The 20,389-nt window shown below is 36.6% G+C and overlaps 3 protein-coding genes across 3 annotated transcripts; 1 reads left to right on the top strand and 2 right to left on the bottom strand.

Moving 5' to 3' along the window:
* The first annotated feature begins 740 nt into the window (after window positions 1–740).
* LOC103439083 (polyadenylate-binding protein 6-like) lies at window positions 741–4,304 on the top strand. Its single transcript, XM_008377634.4, has 8 exons — window positions 741–1,247; window positions 1,764–2,073; window positions 2,238–2,497; window positions 2,590–2,883; window positions 2,976–3,217; window positions 3,319–3,378; window positions 3,469–3,699; window positions 3,946–4,304. Exons 1-8 carry the CDS (start codon window positions 779–781, stop codon window positions 4,102–4,104), a joined length of 2,025 nt encoding a protein of 674 aa, XP_008375856.3. The 5' UTR covers window positions 741–778; the 3' UTR covers window positions 4,105–4,304.
* A 65-nt stretch (window positions 4,305–4,369) lies between these two features.
* LOC103439063 (GDSL esterase/lipase APG-like) lies at window positions 4,370–6,922 on the bottom strand. The gene is made up of 5 exons (XM_008377613.4): window positions 6,426–6,922; window positions 5,717–5,847; window positions 5,345–5,578; window positions 4,782–5,037; window positions 4,370–4,709 (listed from the first exon to the last, which is right to left on the bottom strand). Exons 1-5 carry the CDS (start codon window positions 6,679–6,681, stop codon window positions 4,513–4,515), a joined length of 1,074 nt encoding a protein of 357 aa, XP_008375835.1. The 5' UTR covers window positions 6,682–6,922; the 3' UTR covers window positions 4,370–4,512.
* An 8,456-nt stretch (window positions 6,923–15,378) lies between these two features.
* On the bottom strand, window positions 15,379–19,244 carry LOC103439085 (probable LRR receptor-like serine/threonine-protein kinase At2g28960). The gene is made up of 7 exons (XM_029096822.1): window positions 19,138–19,244; window positions 18,604–18,688; window positions 18,240–18,404; window positions 17,912–18,044; window positions 17,632–17,694; window positions 17,227–17,416; window positions 15,379–15,583 (listed from the first exon to the last, which is right to left on the bottom strand). Exons 1-7 carry the CDS (start codon window positions 19,242–19,244, stop codon window positions 15,379–15,381), a joined length of 948 nt encoding a protein of 315 aa, XP_028952655.1.
* Between the last annotated feature and the right edge of the window lie 1,145 nt (window positions 19,245–20,389).

The raw sequence follows: 20,389 nt of genomic DNA, 5'->3' as shown, positions 1-20,389 counted from the left end.
AAATTATTCTTTTACCTCTTCAATGGAAATATAATCATCTACTTCTTCCATAAAAACGTCATCTTCTAAGTTCATTCTTTTTGCTTTCTCTGAATGAAAAGAGATGGGAAGGATGAGTGATGGAAATGATGAGTTAGGGTTTAAGGAAGACAAATAGTCTAAAGAGTTATCAAACTCAAACTTTTCTTTAATATTTTTTATAAAAAAAAACAATAATGCAAAAGAGGGTAACTAAGGTCCTTATTAGTCATTTTACAAATGAACAAATTTGTAATTAAAAAAGTCATAAAAAGTGGATGGAAAGATAAGACATTGGAATAAGAATAACAGCTCTCATATTAAATCCTTTATATAGACAAAAGTCCCAGATAAACTACTATAATATTACACAAACATAAAGTGTAGCTAAGGACGAGAACTATTTACTCTATTCCTAAAGTAAAGGTTATCGACCAAAAAAAAAGGTAGAGGCTTATCCAACCCACGTTGGCCATCCATACGTACAACAATTTGTAATTTTTTATTTGTGTGAGGTAAATGAAGCTAGCGAACGAGTGACACTAACCTTCCTTTTTTCTTACACGGTTAACTCCTAACCAATTCAGTTAGGTTGATCTTTCTAACTTGGGAACCAAGCACAATCTCAGCCGTCCAAATTAGATTAACTCAAATCTTCAAGTTTCGACGGCTGTGCATTGGATGCCAACCAGAACGACAGCGTTCTGAAGTTTCCCGCCCGCCCTCGCGACGCTCAGCATTCCCAAATCGCAACCCAACCATGGCGAGTAGCCTCTTAAATCCTACCCGCCAGCGTGCAGCATCCGTACACTTCATTTTTCTCCCTCGCAATTTATATACCCGTACAGTTCACACACACGACACGACCCTCACCGTTGTAACAAACAGACAAATCTCTCTCTCTCTCTCTCTCTCCCCTCACTTCTCTGAGCTCTGCGATTCTTGGACTGCAAGGAAAATGGCGGCAGAGCTGTCAGACCCTGAAACACCAATGCCGCTACCGCCACCACCACCACTACTGCCGACGCTACCAGTACGGCCGCCGGCGCCGGTCGATCCTGAGATATTCTCTCTGTATGTGGGCGACCTGGACCCACAGGTCACCGAGGAAGACCTCCTCGCTACTTTTCGTTTCATGGGTCCCATCGCCTCCGTCCGTCTCTGCCGTGACTCCCACTCCGGCGAGTCCCTCCGCTACGGCTATGTCAACTTCTACTCCCACTCCCACGGTAACCAAAAACCCCACCGCCTCTCTCTCTTCTTTTCTGTCAACAATGGTAGCTCTGGTTCCCTGTATATCTCTCTGTTCTCTATCTAACATTCTTTGTGAGAGTATCTAAATCTTGGTTACGTTTACGTTTCTTGTTTATGGATGAATCTGGGAAATGGGTTTCTTTTATTCGGTTTGTTCTTGGAGTTTTATTCTGGTTTTGGTGCCTAGGGTTCTTTAATCTTGCTCTTTGATTAGGGTTTTAGGGAATTCTTGCTTAGTGGAGAAAATATTTTCAATTTCGAGAAAATGGGTTTCTGGTGGTTCTGTTTCTTGGGCTTAAGAATGTGTTTCTTGGGTTTAATTTGGGATTTTCGTACTCCATTTTTCTTAATTGGGATTTTGGTGCTCTTAATTTCTTCTCCTCTGTTATCACGTATGATTTTTCGGTTAGATTTGTTGATGTTTTTGTTACTTTATCTGTGTGATATCCATATGTTTTCGATCTTTGATGTTTTCGGTCTGTTTTGGTCAGCATCCAAGGCTATGGCTTGTCTGAATCACACTGAGCTGAAAGGGAAAACCATGAGAATAATGTGGTCTCAGAGGGATTCTGTTCCAAGGAAAACTGGTCTTGGCAATGTCTTTGTGAAGAACCTTGACCCTGAAATCACCAGCACTCACTTGCAGGACATGTTCGGGGAATTCGGGACTATACTTTCTTGCAAGGTAGCCGAACAAAATGGGAAGAGCAAGGGTTTCGGGTTTGTCCTGTTTGACAAAGAGGAATCGGCTGTGGCTGCTGTCAATGCTCTCAATGATACAATCATTAAGGGGAAGAAGCTGTAAGCCCTCTGTTTCCTTTGTTCTTGTTTATTCATTCAGTTTTCTTGTTTTTGTGATGTTTGATTGTTTATAGATGGTCTTGTGCAATGTGTTACATGATTTTCTTATCGGTTTTGCATTTATTGTTTGTTCATTAATAAACTTATCCTGCATTTTTCATTAGATATGTGTCGAAATTTGTTAAGAAAAGTGACAGGATACCAGCCCAGAATGAATCCAAATTTACAAATCTGTTTGTGAAGAATCTTGATGAACATGTAACTGAGGATCTGCTTCGAGAGATGTTCTCTCGGTACGGAAGTGTTTATAGTCTTGCCATCATGAAGGATGAGAAAGGGAAGTCAAAAGGTTTTGGGTTTGCTAACTTTGAGTCGCCAGAAGAGGCTAAGAAGGCTGTTGAGGGCATGAATGGTGCACTGCTGGGTAAACCTCCAACTTCCTTCATCTCGTTGTAGCTTGTTTTGTTGATAGTATAATTATGTCTGCAACTTTCACTAATAAATTTTTTTCCACAGGATCAAAACATTTGTTTGTAGGAAGGGCTCAAAAGAAAGCTGAGAGGGAAAAGTTTCTAAAATGTAAAGAGGAAATGCTGAACAGTGAGATCGAGAAACTTAAGTCTATGAATCTCTATGTTAAGAATTTAGCTGAATCTGTTGATGATAGCAAATTAGGAGAACATTGCAGTGCCTTTGGGAAGATTCTGTCTGCCAAAGTGATGCGTGATGGTAACGGGATGAGCAGAGGTTTTGGTTTTGTTTGCTTCTCAACTCTTCAAGAAGCTGCCAAAGCTCTCAGTAATCTTAATGGTAAACAAGATCTCGTTGTGTCTTTTCCTGCTTTTGCTTCTATTAAGCCTATATTTGGTTTAATGCCTGTCTGATTGAATTTTTTTTCTCAGGAGCTATGTTGGAAGGAAGAAAACTTTATGTGGCTGTAGCTCAAAGCAAAGAAGATCGCTGCAAGGCTATGCAAGATTACTATACTCTTCAGCTGCCACAAAGATCTTTGCAATCTCCAAACTGGCCTGCCCTGCACCCGGTCCAGTATAGCGTTTCCCCAAGGCCACCTACAGCTCCTCTGCTATGCCCGCCAGTCATGTATCAAAGTTTTGGTACTAATGTCGTTGCGGATTATCCTTTTGTAAGTAATCCACCTTATTTTCTAATCAGCCTCGTCATATGTGTGTTTCTGCATGTGTGTATTTAGTGCAAGTTATTCTTATTTGATTCATGATGTCACAGGTTCTAAGCAGAGAATCACAGTTGGGTAGCAGCAATGGAAATGATAATTTCCAGAATAAGGTAGGTTCAGTTTTCATGTGTTATAACGCTCGTTTTTGTTGTGGACTGAACTGATTGTTTCGTTACTTTTTTGTCCCCTGTTTTTAACAGTCCAGGACATATGCTAACTCAAATGTTCATACCAACTCTGGGAACCATGGAGGTTATGAAGCTACAGGATACCGGAAGAAGGTTTACAGACAGAGTGGAGCCACTGCAGGAAGTTCAAGATCAGCAACTACAGGAGGCAGAGTTCTTCTTACAGAAGCATCATCCACTGGAAACTCCAACTTGAAGACAACTCCAAGGGATCGGCGCCACTCTTTTGCTGAGAATCTTGAGGTTTGTGAGTAATCATGTAAAATTTTTCAGGTCGATGGGCTGAGGGTTGGTATAGGGTTTTATCACAAAAGACCTTGGTGTGTGTTAGAGTGGGGTAATTCTATTTAAATGGCTCTTTCTCCTTCCCTCTGTCCTATGTGGGACAAATGGATTCCAACAAATCGTGATTTTTGGTTCAGAGGGTTTTTATTCTTCATTTTCATATGACTGAATAACACTAAAGTTATCTGTTCGGTCTCTCTCCAGCCTGGGCGTGCAGTACAGATAACAGGAACGTCGGGAATGCTGTGGGAGTTGAACAGTTCTGAGAAAGCAGCAGCTCAAGTTTTGAAGGTGGCAAATGGTACCAGGACCAGCGCAGATCATCACCCTGTGTTTGCTAAGTCTGGCCGCTACTTGAGCTAAAAACTGGTGGCGTTTTGCCTTGCTATATAGCTTTTTACTACAGTTCCTACCAAAGCATTTTGGTGCTGTCTTTTGGTAAATTTGCAAAACACTGCAAAAGATTTGCTAAATGTTTAGCTAAATCTAATTGGTTCTGTATAAAATCTCTTCCGTTAAAACTGTTTAGCTAAATCAATCAGAACATAATGTTTAGTTAAAAATGTTGATCTCTCTCTCTCTCTCTCTCTCTCTCTCTCTCACACACACACACACACACAGACACACGTTTGATTTATAAACCATTTGATAAATTAACAAATTGCATACTACTTATTAAGCTTTTGAGTCACTATCTTTGTAAACATAGCAGTGCAAGTAGTAGCAGTCTTTAAACATTTTTTGAGATACAGAAAGATCCGTATAATCCTCTTATCCAATGAGGGAGATGCCTTGGATGATCAATGCATCGGCAAGCACTTGGTTAGCGGCTTGAGATGGATGGACGCTATCCCAAAACACGTACTGAGTCGCGTTGGAACAAGTTCCGACTGAGTTTGGATTGCACAGCAGTGACGTTGTCTCTACGATTCCCGTTCCACAGCAACCTCTTCTTGCTTCGGCGAATCCTGCAAGTTAACCAAAGAAGATTATAGTATCTATCCGTTTGAACATATACTGGTTGAGAAATAGTTCAGTACCGTAATTTGCTGGGGCTTTAATGACATCGTAGAGAGGCTTGTAAATGTCGAAGATGACGACTTTAAGGCCTGAAAGTTGCTTTTGGAGATTGTCTGCGGCAGAGGTTATCTTCTTGTTAAACCCTTGGGCGTCGGAGTTGATTCTAGCGACGCATCCCTGCTCATGATTTCCAAATAAGGTGATTGCAGCCGGGAGGCAACCCAATGGAGGGAGTGAGGTCACCCCGATCTTCCTGGCTCCCAAGTGATACAAATCCTAATTTTCATGGAAGCAGAGCAAAACCTTAGGATCCATTCGGATGAAATGTTTAAAAGAAAGGATTAGGATTTAACAACAACGAAAACTGTCAAACCATTCCTCTCAAATGATCCCTTAATTAGTGTAGTCCTCACCAACTAATACAAAGTTAGTGAGATTCACTTGCAAATCAGATTATGGAAAAGAATCGCACCTGTAGCGAGATAACAGTCGGGTGCAATAACAATTGGGTTCAAGGTATTCCAGATTTTTGGGTCTATTACGGTTAGATTTAAGAGGAGGAGCAATGAGACGATATATATACCGTAATGAAGCCTTGGAAGACACCAACAAGGATGGAACCATACTGATCGGGAGTGTAGACTTTGTTAACAAAAGGGTTGACGTAGTAATTCTGAAGAAAGTCACTGTTTCCGGCACTCAGTAAATAGAGAGCATCCTTGATGATCGATGCCGCTTTCATGCTGCCTGCTACCTTGGCAAGCTTCGTCTGGTACTCCTTGTAATATTGCAGCTGCTGGGACAATGGGATTGCATGCTGCATGCCACACAAGCTCAAATGTATCAGAATTGCGACATTAAAATATATAAGAGCGTTTACCCCTACACCCGATATTATGTCAAAACCCCCTACCCGGTATCTATAGTGCTGTTATAAATAAGATAAGAATTTTACACTTAAGGTCGCTGCCTTATCATCGTAACCGGATGCAGCTGAAGCGAAGTTGGCTCCGATCAGAAGGTTCTTCCCTGATGCTTGTGGGCTAAGGTACGCCGGCGGATAAGTACTGAACCCTAGAGTGTCAGCTGCATAAATAAATACCTCACATTAGGTTTTTTGGCAGTGAATAAATTTCCTTGGATATTCTAATTAACTTCTGATCATGAAGAATAATGCAAGAAATGTCATTTCTCTATCCACATTAGCAAACCACCTGGCAGTTTATGCATACTTACTACATCGAATCATGTGTAAATTTTTACCGACAACGGTTAATTAACATATCAACTACCATATCATATCATCAATTAACATGGTCCCTGTAATAGAAATTAATCCCAAATGCAGCAGAAGAGACCATATTTAATGTTCATAAAGCACTTCAACACTGAACTGCATAAATAAATTAAAGTAATTAACAGTAATGTATCTTATAAAAATGCAGCAAAACAAATTAAGCCACACAATCAAACAATCATTAGTTTAACTAACCAATTTAAACTGAACTTTCAGTTCTATTAACTAAAAACCGTATGCAGATCAACATTAAGTTTCCCACTATGCTAAAAAAGCTAAAGCACTTCTCCTGCATTAAGAAGCAACTAACAACAGTTTAAGAATGTTAACAAAAGCACTCTTTTTAGAAGCTGAATTTTATACTTACCAGTGATGTCAGTGGCCAGTTTGCCATTGCAAAACCTCCCAGTAGGCTGATGGTTCACAAAGTCCCTTCCATAAGGAGGGTAATCGGCCTTGAAAATGGTAGGGAGGTAGTCATTGTTGCCCACATCAACTGCTGAGTCTCCAAAAGTCATGATTGCCGGAACAAGTGTAGTTGACTCTTGTGCATAATTCCCTCCAATCACAAACGCAAAAACCAAAACCAAACCAAAAGCTGCGCTCAAGAAACGGCTTTCCATATTGTGAAAAAAGCAGCTTTTTTCTCCTGAAGTGATTTGTGTTGTGAATTTGGACCCTTATAACAAAATGACCCTTTTGAAGTTTCCTCTAGGAAGAGGGAAGATGGAGTTTTTGTTTAGGCATTGAATGAGAGGTCAACTGGTTTTATGGATTTAATTACCCATGCACTAAAAATTGGAAATGATAAACACACATTTTTTTAGGCTTCTTGCACACCCATATTTGATTTTGGCCGTTATTTGATTTGATTTATTCAATTTGACGGCCAAAAATAAAAATTATACGAGAAAATTGTAGCAATGATCCAATAACTTTAACTCAATTGGAGCGTTGGTCCCTCAGCTAAAAATTTATAACCATTGGTCTCTTAACTTGTCCAAACATTCAGCTTTGGTTCTTTTTGTCAGCTCCGTCAAAATTTTCTTCAAAATGAGTTATGGTGGAAGAACTATTTCTATAATTAGGTTAAAGTTGGGAGACCATTTCTCCAATTGGGTTAAAGTTAAGGGACCATTGCTCCAATTTGGTTAAAGTTGAGGGATCATTGCTACAATTTTTTTTTTCATTTTGGTTTCCCATACTTGCCTTTTCTTCAAAATAAGTTATGGTGGAAGAACTATTTCTATAATTAGGTTAAAGTTGGGAGACCATTTCTCCAATTGGGTTAAAGTTAAGGGACCATTGCTCCAATTTGGTTAAAGTTGAGGGATCATTGCTACAATTTTTTTTTCATTTTGGTTTCCCATACTTGCCCCTTGATTTAGCCTCACATGTGTGGCATGTGACTCATTTTGATAAAAGTTCTGACGGAGTTGAAGAAAAAAACCATAGTTGTACGTTCTAATGAATTAAGAGACTAATGATCATGAATTTTTAGTTAACCATTGCTCCAATTTCCTTAAATTATACAAACAAATATAATAAATTACTGACCATGTGGGTCTTGCTTTTCACTTTAATTTCTTGTCAATGTTAATTGTTGGAAGTGGGCTTCTACCACAGTGGTGGAAATGAGTATTGTCCTTACACCACTGCGTGAGTTTGAATCCCGTCGGTTCCCTAATCTAACAAATCTATTGTTTGACAAAAAAAAAAAAACATAATTATTTTTTTGGGTATTAAATATGAAGGGTGCTAGGGTAGTTGAGAAAATAGCAGGTGGAGGTATTATGAGTAAAAGGCATGTCAAAGCTACATGTGATGGAGTTATTTTGGTGGTTCTGAAAAATCTTCTGACCCAGCACAACTGGTTGGACCAATAAGTCATGGAAATCGGTGGATTAATTAGCCATCTAAAACTAAGACAATTAACATTGACAATGCTTGTTACAATTGCAAATGAGTTAGCAGTTGGTCAAGATAGGGTGGCACTTTCTTGAGTTCAAGTTCGGATTACATTTTCATATATTATGAGTAGACCGAGTAGTTTAGAATATCGTAAAATAATGAGTGTTAGCAATTGTGAACCAAGTTCAATTGTCATACATTGTAAATGTGGGTGTTTATATGGAACTTATTAAGTGGTATCTAACTTAAATTACATCTCTAATACACCAGTTGGATAGCAAAGTTGAGATCAAATCTTCTGTACTCAAAATGGGTGTAACCTCTCTGAGTGGCCCCAATCATTACTGACACGTGTTTATAAACTTAACTCTTTTTTTTTTTTTAACTTTGTCGTCATAAATTGTGTTAAACAATGATGAGGGTCACAGAGAGGCCAAAGATGCCACACTTATTTTGGAAGCAGAAAATTTGATCTAAGTATAGTTGGGAAAAATATGAGCTCAATTAGTTCATTTGATACTTTTCTATTTCCATTTTGATATAAGCACGATAAAATAAATTCATCTAAATTATGAAAATGGAAATTTGAATTTGATTAGAGTAGAGAAAGCACACTTGTAGCCAACAAAACAAATGCGAATAAGTTTGATTAACTGAGCTTAAATATCTTATACCAATCTCATTGACGATCGAAGTACAGCAAAATATGTATCAAGTCCTACACACATTAATGTGAGTCACAATTGGATGAGGTCTCTTTATGTTTTCGAAATAATTGTTGGAAACCTGTCTGTTTGGTTATTGATGATTTGGGACCTGGCATTGGTAGTGAGGTCCCACATGTGCCACAATCGACGGTCAGGATCTGCAATTAATCAGAGTGTTGCCATCAAGCTTTGCCAGCTTCAACGTTGCAGCACGCGTTCTGTACATGTTCGATGTTCTGGAAATTAAATGAGAGTCGGACTATATCTTTTTTTTGCAGAAGAAATGGAGTAGTGATCCTTCCAGACCCGAAACTCTAAAAGAAAGAAACAGATATTTTAAAGAGAGACCTTAGATGCAGTTTCTAACCATTATGTTTTTTAACTGAAACTTTATTAGTTTCAGTTTTTATTGAAGTCTTAATATTAATGTATTTTCATATCAATTATTATCTTATTAATAGAATTTTCTTTGTTAATTAAAAGATGATGAAAATACTATTTAGTCTTCTATCACAGAAAAATGATGGCAATAATGTAATTTCATAAAACTACAGTTTGCTTTTTTATTTTGAGTAAATTGAAGCAATAGTCTTTCAATTTTAATCAAATTGGAGCAATAGTCTCTCAATTAAAAATTCATTATCCTTAGTCCATCAACTCATAAAAAAGTGTAGCTATGATCATTTTCGTCAACTTCGTCAATATTTTGTCAAAATAAGTTATGTTGGAAGGACCATTGCTACAATTGGGGTCCCTCAACTCATCAAAAATGTGTAGTTATGGTCATTTTCGTCAACTTTGTCATAATTTTATCAAAATGAGTTATGTTGGAAGGACCATTGCTACAATTGAGTTACAATTGAGGGGTCATTGCTCCAATTGGGTTAAAGTTGAGAGATGATTTTTCCAGTTGGATTAAAGTTGTGGATGCAAATTTCCGCCTTCTTCTTCTTGGATAAAATTGCACTTACAAAACAATTAACACCTTAGGTCAAAACCAAGAGCCTCACGCCCCCACGATGAATTGGGGGGGGCTTTGGCCGAAGAACCTCCAATGCCAAAGTTAGAATTTAGAGAGAAAAGTATTTGGAGAGTTTTGGGAAGTTTTACAAGAGTATGGAACTAGTCTTTCAAAGAAAATTGAGTCCTATTTATAGAGCATGCCCGGCCCTTGGATGTTTTTTGGGGTGTAATGGTGATTAATTTGGTGATTAATGGATTAATTTGGAATTAATCCATTAATTAGCCTAATTAATTTAATTTATATAGAAGGTTTTGAAGGTTATGGAATGATTTCCTTGTAGAGGATATGGAATAAAGATGGATGAGATAAATTTGAACTTGTTACATATTTTGGGCACTCTTAACTCGATTGATGGATGATTCTCCACTACTCGCGTGTAGGAAACCAGATGTGTCTCGAGGGTAATTTTGTCCTCTGCACCTAAAAATCCACGTGTCGCCTCTTGATTATTTTTGGCTCCACAAAAGTTGAGGAACCAATGGTAATTGATTTTTAGTTGAGAGACCATAATTGCACGTTTTGCTGAGTTGAGAGACCGATGATAATGAATTCTTAGTTGAAGGATCATTGGTCTGATTGAGTTAAAGTTAAGGGACTATTGTTACAATTTACTCTTTTATTTAAGTATCACCTACATGTAATTTTAGCATGTATCCAATACTAAAAATAAAAAAATAAAAAACAAAAACCTCTATTCCCACTCTTATTCCCACGTTCTCACTCTCTCTCTCTCATTTCCATTTTAAAAACAAAAATAAAAAATATTCACACACATAAAGTATGTAGGCGTATGCTAATATTTTTTTTTTGAACAAATGATATTATCTACACTAAGGGGAGGTGGTGATCTCACAATGAACTAGCAATAATATGATTCAAAATTAACTTTGAAGAGGAATATCACTAGACCGTAGTACCAACATTTATTAACTTAAAATTTGATATTTGTAAGGTGCTGAATTTTTTGTTAAAAAAAATTGATATTTGTAATTGCTTATTTAATGAGATTATAAATAACATTTATTAATCTGTGGAATTGAAAAAATTAAAAGACATATTATACTCCCCACCCCACTCCATGACAGAAAATTTAAAATCAATAGAATTCATGGGTTTTCATAAAAAGTATGTATATATATGGGTACATTCTTCAAAAAAGAAAAAAGAATAGTAATAGAAATAGTAGACATTAGGCTTAATAATATTAGTGGATTTGATGTTTAAAAAAAGAGAGTTTTAACGAAAAGCCAATGGTACTGTTCACTTTAACGAAAAACTACATTTTTACACTAAAAAGTCAAACATGGTACTATTCACTTTACCCTTTATTTTGTCCTTATCATTAAAACTCAAATTTTTCATGCCATTTTCATTAATTTTCCTTTAAAAAACAGATTTTAAAAAAATGAATAGATTTTACATAAAAAAAAATGGTTATATTTTATATGAAAAAAATTGATAAATTTTACATATAACATATTGGTAGGTACATGTAATATGAAATGAAATTGAAAAAAATGATATGAATGGGTAAATGTAAGATTAAAATATTGAATTTTTTTTTTGAATAAATGATATTATCTACACTAAGAGGGTGGGGGAGTGGGCTAAGCCTCACAATGGGTTTGCAATAATGTGGTTCAAATTTGCTTTTGGCAAGAATCGAACTTAAGATCTCTCACTTACAATTGAAAATCTTTTTTTATAAAATTAATGCGTACATATTTATTTTATTTTATTTTTTTGTATTTTGAAAATGTTTTAAATTGAAAATTAATTAGGAGATTAATGAAGTTATGTATTAAGATCCTAAATCAATTACCTAATTTTTATTATAAAAAATTATGTAGCTAACATGTAAATTCATAAATAGTGCTTTTTTTTTTTTAACAAATGATATTATTTATACTAAGGGGGAGCGGGTGGGCTTAGCCTCACAATGGACTAGTAATGTGGTTCAAACTCACTTTTGGCGAGAATCAAACCTAAGAGCTCTCACTCAAAGGCTTCGATAAAAACTTGAAAGCCAAGGAACATTAAGCCATCTCTAATGGATCAAGCCATAGGGTCATAGGCCATGTTTTTGCCTGAAATGAGACAAAATCCAACTCCAATGGAGGGCTGGGGCAGGAAAAAAAAGGGGACCCACCAGATCATTTCTCAGCCATTTGGCCATTAGGCTGGGCACTTTGAGCTAGATAGCCAGCCCGTTTGAAGGGCCCAAGCTGTTAGCAGCCCACTTTGTAATGCCCCGCCCAAAATTATTTGCTTTATTTCGGGAAATAATAATCTTAGTGATAGGCCCAAACTAAACACTTGTTTAGTTTGGTACTATTTCTTTTCTCTTATTTTTAAATCTCCAAACAATTTAATTCCTATAAAATTTACTATGTTTTTAATTACATAACAATCAATTAAGTTATCAACTTAATTCCCCAAATTCTTCTATCAAGCAACCTCTAATTCAAAGATTAATTCTCCAATATTTAATCTTACTAGTATTATGGCTGCATCTAACGTCTCATTAGACTGCCTACGTACCCTAAACAGGGATCAAACCATTCGTAGTTCACAAAATCCAATTCTATTCAACCTTGATATTTCTACACATAACTAAATAATCACCATCTAGCTTCAAACAAGTGGATTACATTAAATGCTTATTGAATTTTGTTCCAGAACATCAAAATTAGCTTAAAACTATGGTGTCGGCTCCCTTAGCACGCGCCACCACCGGTGGTGGTCGGCCGCCTCTATTCGCCGGAAAATATCAACTATCTTAAAAAATTACCAAATTTTACAAGAAAGTAGATCTCAGTGAGAGGAACAACTTTCATACCTGCGACCAAGCCAAATTTGGCCGGAAAACACCCCAAATTTTCCACGAACCACCGGAAACCCTTGTTTTTGGGTGTTCTTGATTCGACTCCAAAACAACTCCGACGCCCCTAAACTTGTTTGGGCTTTGTTCTACACCTCAAAGGGAGTCTAATGATAGTGGAATTGGACTTAAATAGTTTCAAATTTTGGGTAATTCGAACCCAATGTCGCCACACCCCACAGTGTGGGTTCTACCCATTTCAAGCTCAAATCCCATGATTTTTTAGGTGTAGTAGGAAGATGGAAGGTTATGGAGGGTTTTACAATGGTTAATTTGATGTAATTCACAGGAAAAATGGCTCAGTTTTGTCGGACAAGGGCAAGAAAACCCGACCGGGTTGGATCCGGTCCCCCAGGTCGTGGGATCCCCCGCTCCCCCTTCTCTCCTAATCCCACCCTTCTCCCCTTCCCCATTGGTCCTCTCCCCTCATTTTTCCTCCTTTCTTTCCTTTTCTCTTCTTTTCTTTTCATCACAGTCATCCATCTTTCATTTCTCTTTCTTTTCTTTACTTTCATCTCAGCCACCCACGTGGCACCATCAAGTTTTGCTACAAAATCTGGAGCCTTCTAAAAATAATTAATGGACAATTTAGTCCCTAACTTTCTTCGTTAATAACTTCTTCGTTATATCTCCAAATTGCGTTCTGTTTGTGCCTACGCATTCGTGAGATCGAGCTCTATTCAAAAATATAAATTGTGACTCCAAAGGTCTACGGATTTTAAATAATTACTTTCCAAACTTTAAACCTCGTAACCAGTTTATTTTAAAACTTAACTTACATCAATTACTATAAATTCTCGAAAACCCAAGTAAAAGCTCAATACTACAATTACGTTAATTGTAATAATTTCCCAATTCTATTTCCATAACCATAAATCGATTTATTTTTTATTTTCTCTATGTATTCATATATTTAAATTTTCAAGGGATTACACACTTGCTAGTTGACGAGCTGTTAGATTTTGAAATCTTTTTTAAGATGAAATTTAAAAATTCTAATTTTTTTTTCTATAAATACCTAAGCTATTTCTACACAATGACCCTCCATTCCAGCACACCCTTATATTGCGTCCACCACCACAGCTTCACATCCCCGGAAAGATACATTATTGCCATTGTGACTGTTTTTTAGCCTTGCCAACAATCCTTGGTATCGCTAGCTGGGCTATCTTCTTGTTGCATTGCCCCATTTGCTAAAGCAAAACTATAAACTACATTTCACTCAAAGACAAAAACTGGATCGGTTCACTTCCACACGTAGCAACACCCTAGCTTAAAGTTCCCTGGAAGGAAGTTTAATGCTTGACATACTATCTTACCTCATTTTATTTCTATTCTTCTCATTCTTTAAACTCCTAATTTGTTGTAATCTTTAATTCTAAGTTGTTGCAGTTTTAATATTTAAGTTGTTGTAGTTTTAATATTTAAGATGTATTTCAATTGCCACTTAGTACTACGGTCTAACGGTATTCATTTTCACTTGTAAGTGAGAGGTCTTAGATTCGATTCTCACTAAAGGCGAATTTGAACCAAATTATTGCTAGCCTATTGTGAGGCTAAGCCCATCCCCTCCCCCTTAGTGTAGATAATATCTTTTGTTCAAAAAAAAAAAAAAGATGTTGTATTTCAATTAAGTTGTAATTCAAATAAATTGTGATATTTGAATTAATGTCTAAGTTGTTAACATGCAAGTAAAATTAAAAGAGTTAATAATACGACATTTAAACAATATTTAGCGACACGTGTCACTCGAAATCCTATCCGAAAAAAATAGCCCCCTTTAGTTGGAGATGGTATATAAATATTGTTTGCCACTGTTCATTAAAAAAATAATTTATTGCAGGGTTATAATCTGGACGAGGACTAAACATAACCCATTTGGTGGGAGATGACCTTAGTAACTAGGGACCATATACTAATTTTTCTTATTTCTTTCCATGCACTAAAATATATTTTGATGGTTAGAAATGGGCCGGGCCGGTGTTTTAAAATTACAATTTTGACTCTCGTCTTGAAATGTGCATAACTTGTTCGTTACACGTCAAAATTATGTCCCGTTAGCGTCCACATGTTCATATTGAAGAGTACTATTTAAATATGGCTGGAAAAGAGACTAAAACTGAAAATAATTCAGAGGTACACATAGGAAATCCACATGGCCTATCGAGGGCTTTTTGGTACATTCATTGCTTCTGGAAATAAAAAACATTAAAATTCAGGACGAGGTGTCACACATATCGTCTTTATTTTAGAAACACAAGAAAAGAGAGATGAAAAGAAGGGGTTATGAGGATTTTGCAATACCTTTTGTTAAAGCACACAAGATATAGGCATAAAAGTTTATCAATGCCTTCGCCTTTACTGGTAAACAAATTTGGTATATACATTTGATGACTCTAACATTATTATAATGAGCAAAGAAATTGTACCTCAGATAGTTAAGAGCATTCTCCTTTGTTCATAATGTTCCAAGTTCGCATCCTCCTTCCCCAATATTGATCAACGTGCACAAAAAACATTGATAAATAAAAGAAAAACAATAAATCCCATGTCCCATTATTTCACCAAGATAGGTCTACTTGTACTATCTAACTGAAGGACTTTCCAATTCCATAGAGATGGAATTCATCTTAGACATCATCTTAATGGAACTTCCTAGTTTAGTTTCATTGCCGCTTTGGTTTTCTCGAGCTAGTTCTGTTGCCAAACACTCCTTTAGTCCCACAGCTACCTCACTCATGGTAGGCCTTTTGGTGTCATCTACAGATACACATGCCATTGCTATTTCCACAGCTTTCTAGCCAGAGCTAACATTGAAGTTTCTCTCTAACCTCGAATCGAAGATCCCATTAATGTCTCTCTTTCCAAGCATGAAAGCAACCCAATCACTTATGTGATCATGCGTTTTTGACAAAACATGTTTACTTGTGATAATCTCCAACAGTACGACTCCAAAGTTGTAGACGTCGCTTTTCTCATTTAACCTGTTTGATAAGTAGTACCTGCAAATCAAACCATGTATGCAACTCAAGTCATATCTTTTGAATTTTATATTTTTTTTTCTCAATTTGGAGTTTCTTTATTCTTCCTTGCCAGTTAACTAATTTAGAAGATCTAAGGGCTCGTTTGATAACTATTGTACATTAAAATTAAATAAATGAACTTTGTCAGTGAAAACTCAAATTTGGATTTTGTTTTGGTATTGTTTGGGTTAATATTTAGAGATCGCACTTGGTGCGATGGCAAGTGCCTTCGCCCATGAGCGGTAGGTCTCGGGTTCGAGACTTGGGAGCAACCTCTCCATAAATGGGGGTAAGGCTAGCCGACATTCACCTCTCCCAGACTCTGCGTAAAGCGGGAGCCTTGTGCACTGGGTACGACCTTTATTGTTTGGGTTAATATTTGAACATTGGGCTACAAGTGTGTGGAAGCCCAGAGATACCAACTAAAGGGAGACTTGGTCGAAGCCCAAACATCAAGCCCAGAGACAAATTGGCACTTTCCCATTAATGCATAGGCCAAGTGCCTATAATTTAAAATGTCAAGTGATGGGGACTAACTCATAATCAACCAAATAGCACTTTTCAGTGGCAATACAAGTAAAAAGTTGATGACTCACTACCCTCCAAGTGCTTTTGGGCAAGAGCAAAGTTATTGCAGTCGAACTAATTTGCCTATAAAAGGAGGAAGAGGCCCCAGAGTCAAAGACACGCAACCAATCAAACAAATAAACATACAAACTCTGCTCTCAAGCCAGATTTGCATCTAAAAGCTGTAATCATCCCAGATCGCAGTCATTTTCAGGATATCTCCCTCACAAAACTATCTTTTGTCTTGTTTAGAAGCTCTGCTATCACCCCTAGTGGCGTAGTATCGATTCCTGTGTGTAAACTGGTTTACCATTCATCCATTTTTAGCATAGAAACCTCTGTAAACTCAAAGAACTGATTGTAAGAAGTTCAACCTTACCCGACAAGGTGAAATCTTGCTTAAAGTTCTTTGTGTGTTTTCTAAGATAATAGATCTACTGCTTAATGTATTCTCTAGCATGTATTCAAGTCATTTCCGCTTGTTTTCCTACTTTAAAAGTCTTATTTGTATATGGATTTGGTCAGCTTAACATATATGCTTTCATTTAAAACCAATCAAGAACCAAACAAATGACTTAAGGGATCTGGACTCCCCTCATTTGAATATACAAGACTATGAACTGAAAGTCCTTGGTAACAAGGCAATAAAAAGAACTTAATGTGAACTTAACCCATCCACGACAATCTTTTGATAACAAGAAGTCCGAGTAACTTGGGCCGCAAGTAATCGACTAAACACAATCTTGTTCTACATCTGCTATACTGAGATAGCAGTGGCACGCCTAACACTTGGTTAGTTTTGATTGCGAGCCTCAAGGCCTACACCTAAGGCCCCACAAAGGCACATTTCAAAACTAACTCTATCATTTTCTTGCAGCACATTAGCAGGCAAGAGCCCATTTACACATTCAAAGTGCCATTGGGGAGCTATGCTGAGGGCCAATGAGCCCTCTCCAGAGAAATCTTCGTTTGAACAGGTGTATGCAGGCAAACTAAAAGCTCTTTGTAGAATGCTTCTTCACCATTTAAAGCACTTAAGCACCAAAAATACTTACTCAGGGGCAAGGTACCCAGGAGTTCTAGCAACACGCGTCGATATATGCGAACCATCCTCTGTAGGAAAATTTCTGGATAGGCTGAAATCAGATATTTTGGCTTGGAAATTTTCATTGAGCAAGATGTTCAATGGTTTTACATCCCTGTGGATTATGGGTGGCTTACAGCCATAGTGTAGATACTCCAATCCTGTATTTCAAAATTAAGAGAGCACTTGATAAAATTTATATAAGGAGATGCTAGCTAAAAGAAGATGATGAGAAATTGCTGAAACGATTAGTTATATCTGAGTTATGTCGTCATTATATGATCTCATTGTCGTCGATACTTGATTGGTATATTGTCGATATTTAATTTCTGATCTTCTTAGCCAATTTTATAATGAAATCATTTGAGTTGCATACCTTGTGCAGAATCTATTGCTATTTGTAGTCTACCTTCCCAAGTCAAGACACTTGCACTGCTATCTACACCCATAACAATTTAAAATTTTCAACCCTCAACATAAATTAATGTTGTTCTATAAGAAACATTATATTGCTGCAGATCAATATAGAATTTATTTTCTCCAAAAAATAAATTTCAAGAGTTAAAAAAAACATCAAGGCTCACTGCCCCAACAATTTACAAGTACTAAGAATTGGTAATTATTTTTCTACTGAATAATTTCAATTGCAAACAAACCTGAAACAGAAAGATATGTTCGTAAGTTTCCATTGGCCATGAACTCGTAAACAAGCCCTTTGTTGGTCTTATCATTGCAATACCCTACAAGGGTTGTCAAGTTTATATGATGAACTCTCACAAGAACATCAACCTGTAATTTAAGACACCATAAACAGAACGTTTTAGTTTATTATATACGATTGAGACCAAAAAGAGTAATGCTATTTATATGCATAAATTGTTATCATTGATGACATACACTACTATATTGGAGGGTGTGTCAACAATTCTGCGTCTAATTAGAATTACTGGACCAAAAGTATCGAACTAATTTGTAAGGACATACGTGCCTCTGCACGAAATTCTTGAGGCCCTTGAACCGAAGATGGTGAAGAATCTTTACAGCTACTTGAGTTTCTCCTATGCATCCATGATAAACTATTCCAAATCCTCCTTGGCCAAGAATCCTCTCAAAGTTATTGGTGATCTTCTGTATCTCGGAGTACGTAAACTGTCATTGAATTGACCCAATGGTGGCTTTTGCTATCATTTCAAGTTAGTAAGCGGATGTTTGGAAGTCGTACGATGTTGTCTTTACAAAAAATTGAACAAATTTTTTAAATCTTACCATGTCGCCTTTTCCTTATCAAGACAAAGCAGATAGATGCCACAATTAATAACAGGACTGAAATCCCAAGGGTTAATCCAACCACTGGAGTAACAGACGTGTGCTGTTGTTTCTTCTTCTTCAATCCACAAGAAACTTGCTCGGCTAGATTTGGGTTTTCGCACAAACTGACACCAAAATGGTGGATAGCATCAACAATAGTTAGATTTTTTTTTTCAATTTAAAGGTATACCTCTTTAACATCAGTAGGAAATGTTATAATTCTCAACAAGATTCAAGTTTGTTGATAGGTATATAATATCGGATCAGTTTATATACTCACGATACAAAGAAACTGAAAACAGAAGCATACCTCTGTTAATTAGTTGTTCGTCAATTTTAGCTCTTACACAATTCAGGTGAGCTAAACTAAATATGAAAAAGATAATGATTTGTGGAAAAGGCACACCTTATTGATAACAAACCGTTGTTTCTTCTTTCAGTCAGTCTTGCGGAAACTGAGCCTGTGAACTTGTTTTTCTCTAAGTTTTTCCAAAGGTAGATTAAGCACTATATTTATCACCATATTCTTTGTTATAAAGGTTCAATTAGCCCCATTTATAACCAAGTAACTTACAGGATATTTAAATTTGGCAATTCAGACAAAAAGTCTGGAATTGGTCCTGTCAAGTTGTTGTTTGATAAATCCCTGAAACATTCAGCAGCTGAAATTATATTATCCATTGTACCAATGAAATTACGACCTATATATATATATATATATGTATGTATGTATGTATGTATCGTTGCAAGATCAGATATGGAACGAGCTATCTTCGCTGTCAATCTACTTGACGACAAGTTCCTGTTAATTTGCATGTTCCATAACTTATTAGATCACTAAGACAGAGGCGGAATAATTCAAACAAGTATATAAAGAGTTTGTGAGATGCATAGATGCTTATGATAGGAGCATATTTATGCGACTTTGTTAGCTTATTTCTTTGCATTTACTTAGTTAGTTTCTATTTATTATAGTGATTTAAGCTATTTTCGTGTGTTTGTAAGTTCAATTGGCAAATGTGACAAAAAGGGCAAAATGGAGCAATTTGGAGCAGTTTTGGACTTGGATTGGATATCATGCGTATGGAGCATAATAGATGGACATTTTTGGTGACAAATGATGCTAAAAATGTGCTACAAATATGGAAGAATTAAATTAAGGCTTGGAAGACAAGGAATTAGCTGAAAACAAGGAGACCTTATCCAATCTTATCTTATCTAATCTTATCCAAACTAACCTTCTTTTATCTTATCCAATCTTATCCAAACTAACCTTATCTTATCCTAATCCTATCTTACCTTATCTCCAGCTGAAAGGAGGAGTCCTTATCATGTTTTAACAATGCATATCTGATTCTAGAAGTCCTAAAATCATGCAAACAATTTAATCCCTTTTCTCTTAGAATTGTGCCGTGCCCTATCCTTGTTCTCCAAGGATTGGTGCCGTGAGTCTGCCTATATATACACACATTGTGCCGCAGCTTTGAGGAGGGGATTTTTCAGAGAGAGAGAGAGTTTTAGAGAGAAAATACATCAGTGTGCACATGTTTCTGAGAATTTTAGAGACTTGTGCCGTGTTCGCGAGAAAGGAAGGAGAGAAGGAGTTTTGAGTCGTGCTGCATCCGAGGATTGTGCAATCTGCCATTGGATTGTTGGAGCGTCTTGGGTTCTTTCTATCCTTAGTTTTAGTTTCGATGTTTATTTTATATTGCTTTTCAACTATGATAAACATGTGTAACTAAATTTGTTTTTAGCTAGAGGTGAATTCGAAGCCATGATCATATGTTTTATATAAATTGATTACATCTAGTTATTGTTTCGTAAAC

This window comes from Malus domestica, chromosome 17 (assembly GCF_042453785.1).
Source record: "Malus domestica chromosome 17, GDT2T_hap1".
In the NCBI taxonomy this organism is placed as follows: Eukaryota; Viridiplantae; Streptophyta; class Magnoliopsida; order Rosales; family Rosaceae; genus Malus; species Malus domestica.
Note: the sequence above shows the minus strand (reverse complement) of the source record. Positions and strands in the feature narration are given on the sequence as shown.

What these genes read in the sequence shown, in the direction of transcription:
- LOC103439083 (XM_008377634.4), top strand. Translation starts at nt 779, where the DNA reads ATGGCGAGTAGCCTCTTAAATCCTACCCGCCAGCGTGCAGCATCCGTA. An exon ending in TCGTTGCGGATTATCCTTTT is followed by an intron (nt 3,218 to 3,318) that starts GTAAGTAATCCA and finishes ATGATGTCACAG; the next exon opens with GTTCTAAGCAGAGAATCACA. An exon ending in CTTTTGCTGAGAATCTTGAG is followed by an intron (nt 3,700 to 3,945) that starts GTTTGTGAGTAA and finishes GTCTCTCTCCAG; the next exon opens with CCTGGGCGTGCAGTACAGAT.
- LOC103439063 (XM_008377613.4), bottom strand. Translation starts at nt 6,681, where the DNA reads ATGGAAAGCCGTTTCTTGAGCGCAGCTTTTGGTTTGGTTTTGGTTTTT. An exon ending in TCTTCCAAGGCTTCATTACG is followed by an intron (nt 5,038 to 5,344) that starts GTATATATATCG and finishes CATGAAAATTAG; the next exon opens with GATTTGTATCACTTGGGAGC. An exon ending in TAAAGCCCCAGCAAATTACG is followed by an intron (nt 4,710 to 4,781) that starts GTACTGAACTAT and finishes GTTAACTTGCAG; the next exon opens with GATTCGCCGAAGCAAGAAGA.
- LOC103439085 (XM_029096822.1), bottom strand. Translation starts at nt 19,244, where the DNA reads ATGGATAATATAATTTCAGCTGCTGAATGTTTCAGGGATTTATCAAAC. An exon ending in TTGCCAAATTTAAATATCCT is followed by an intron (nt 18,689 to 19,137) that starts GTAAGTTACTTG and finishes TTTTGGTGTCAG; the next exon opens with TTTGTGCGAAAACCCAAATC. An exon ending in CCTGGGTACCTTGCCCCTGA is followed by an intron (nt 15,584 to 17,226) that starts GTAAGTATTTTT and finishes TTTGATTTGCAG; the next exon opens with GTACTACTTATCAAACAGGT.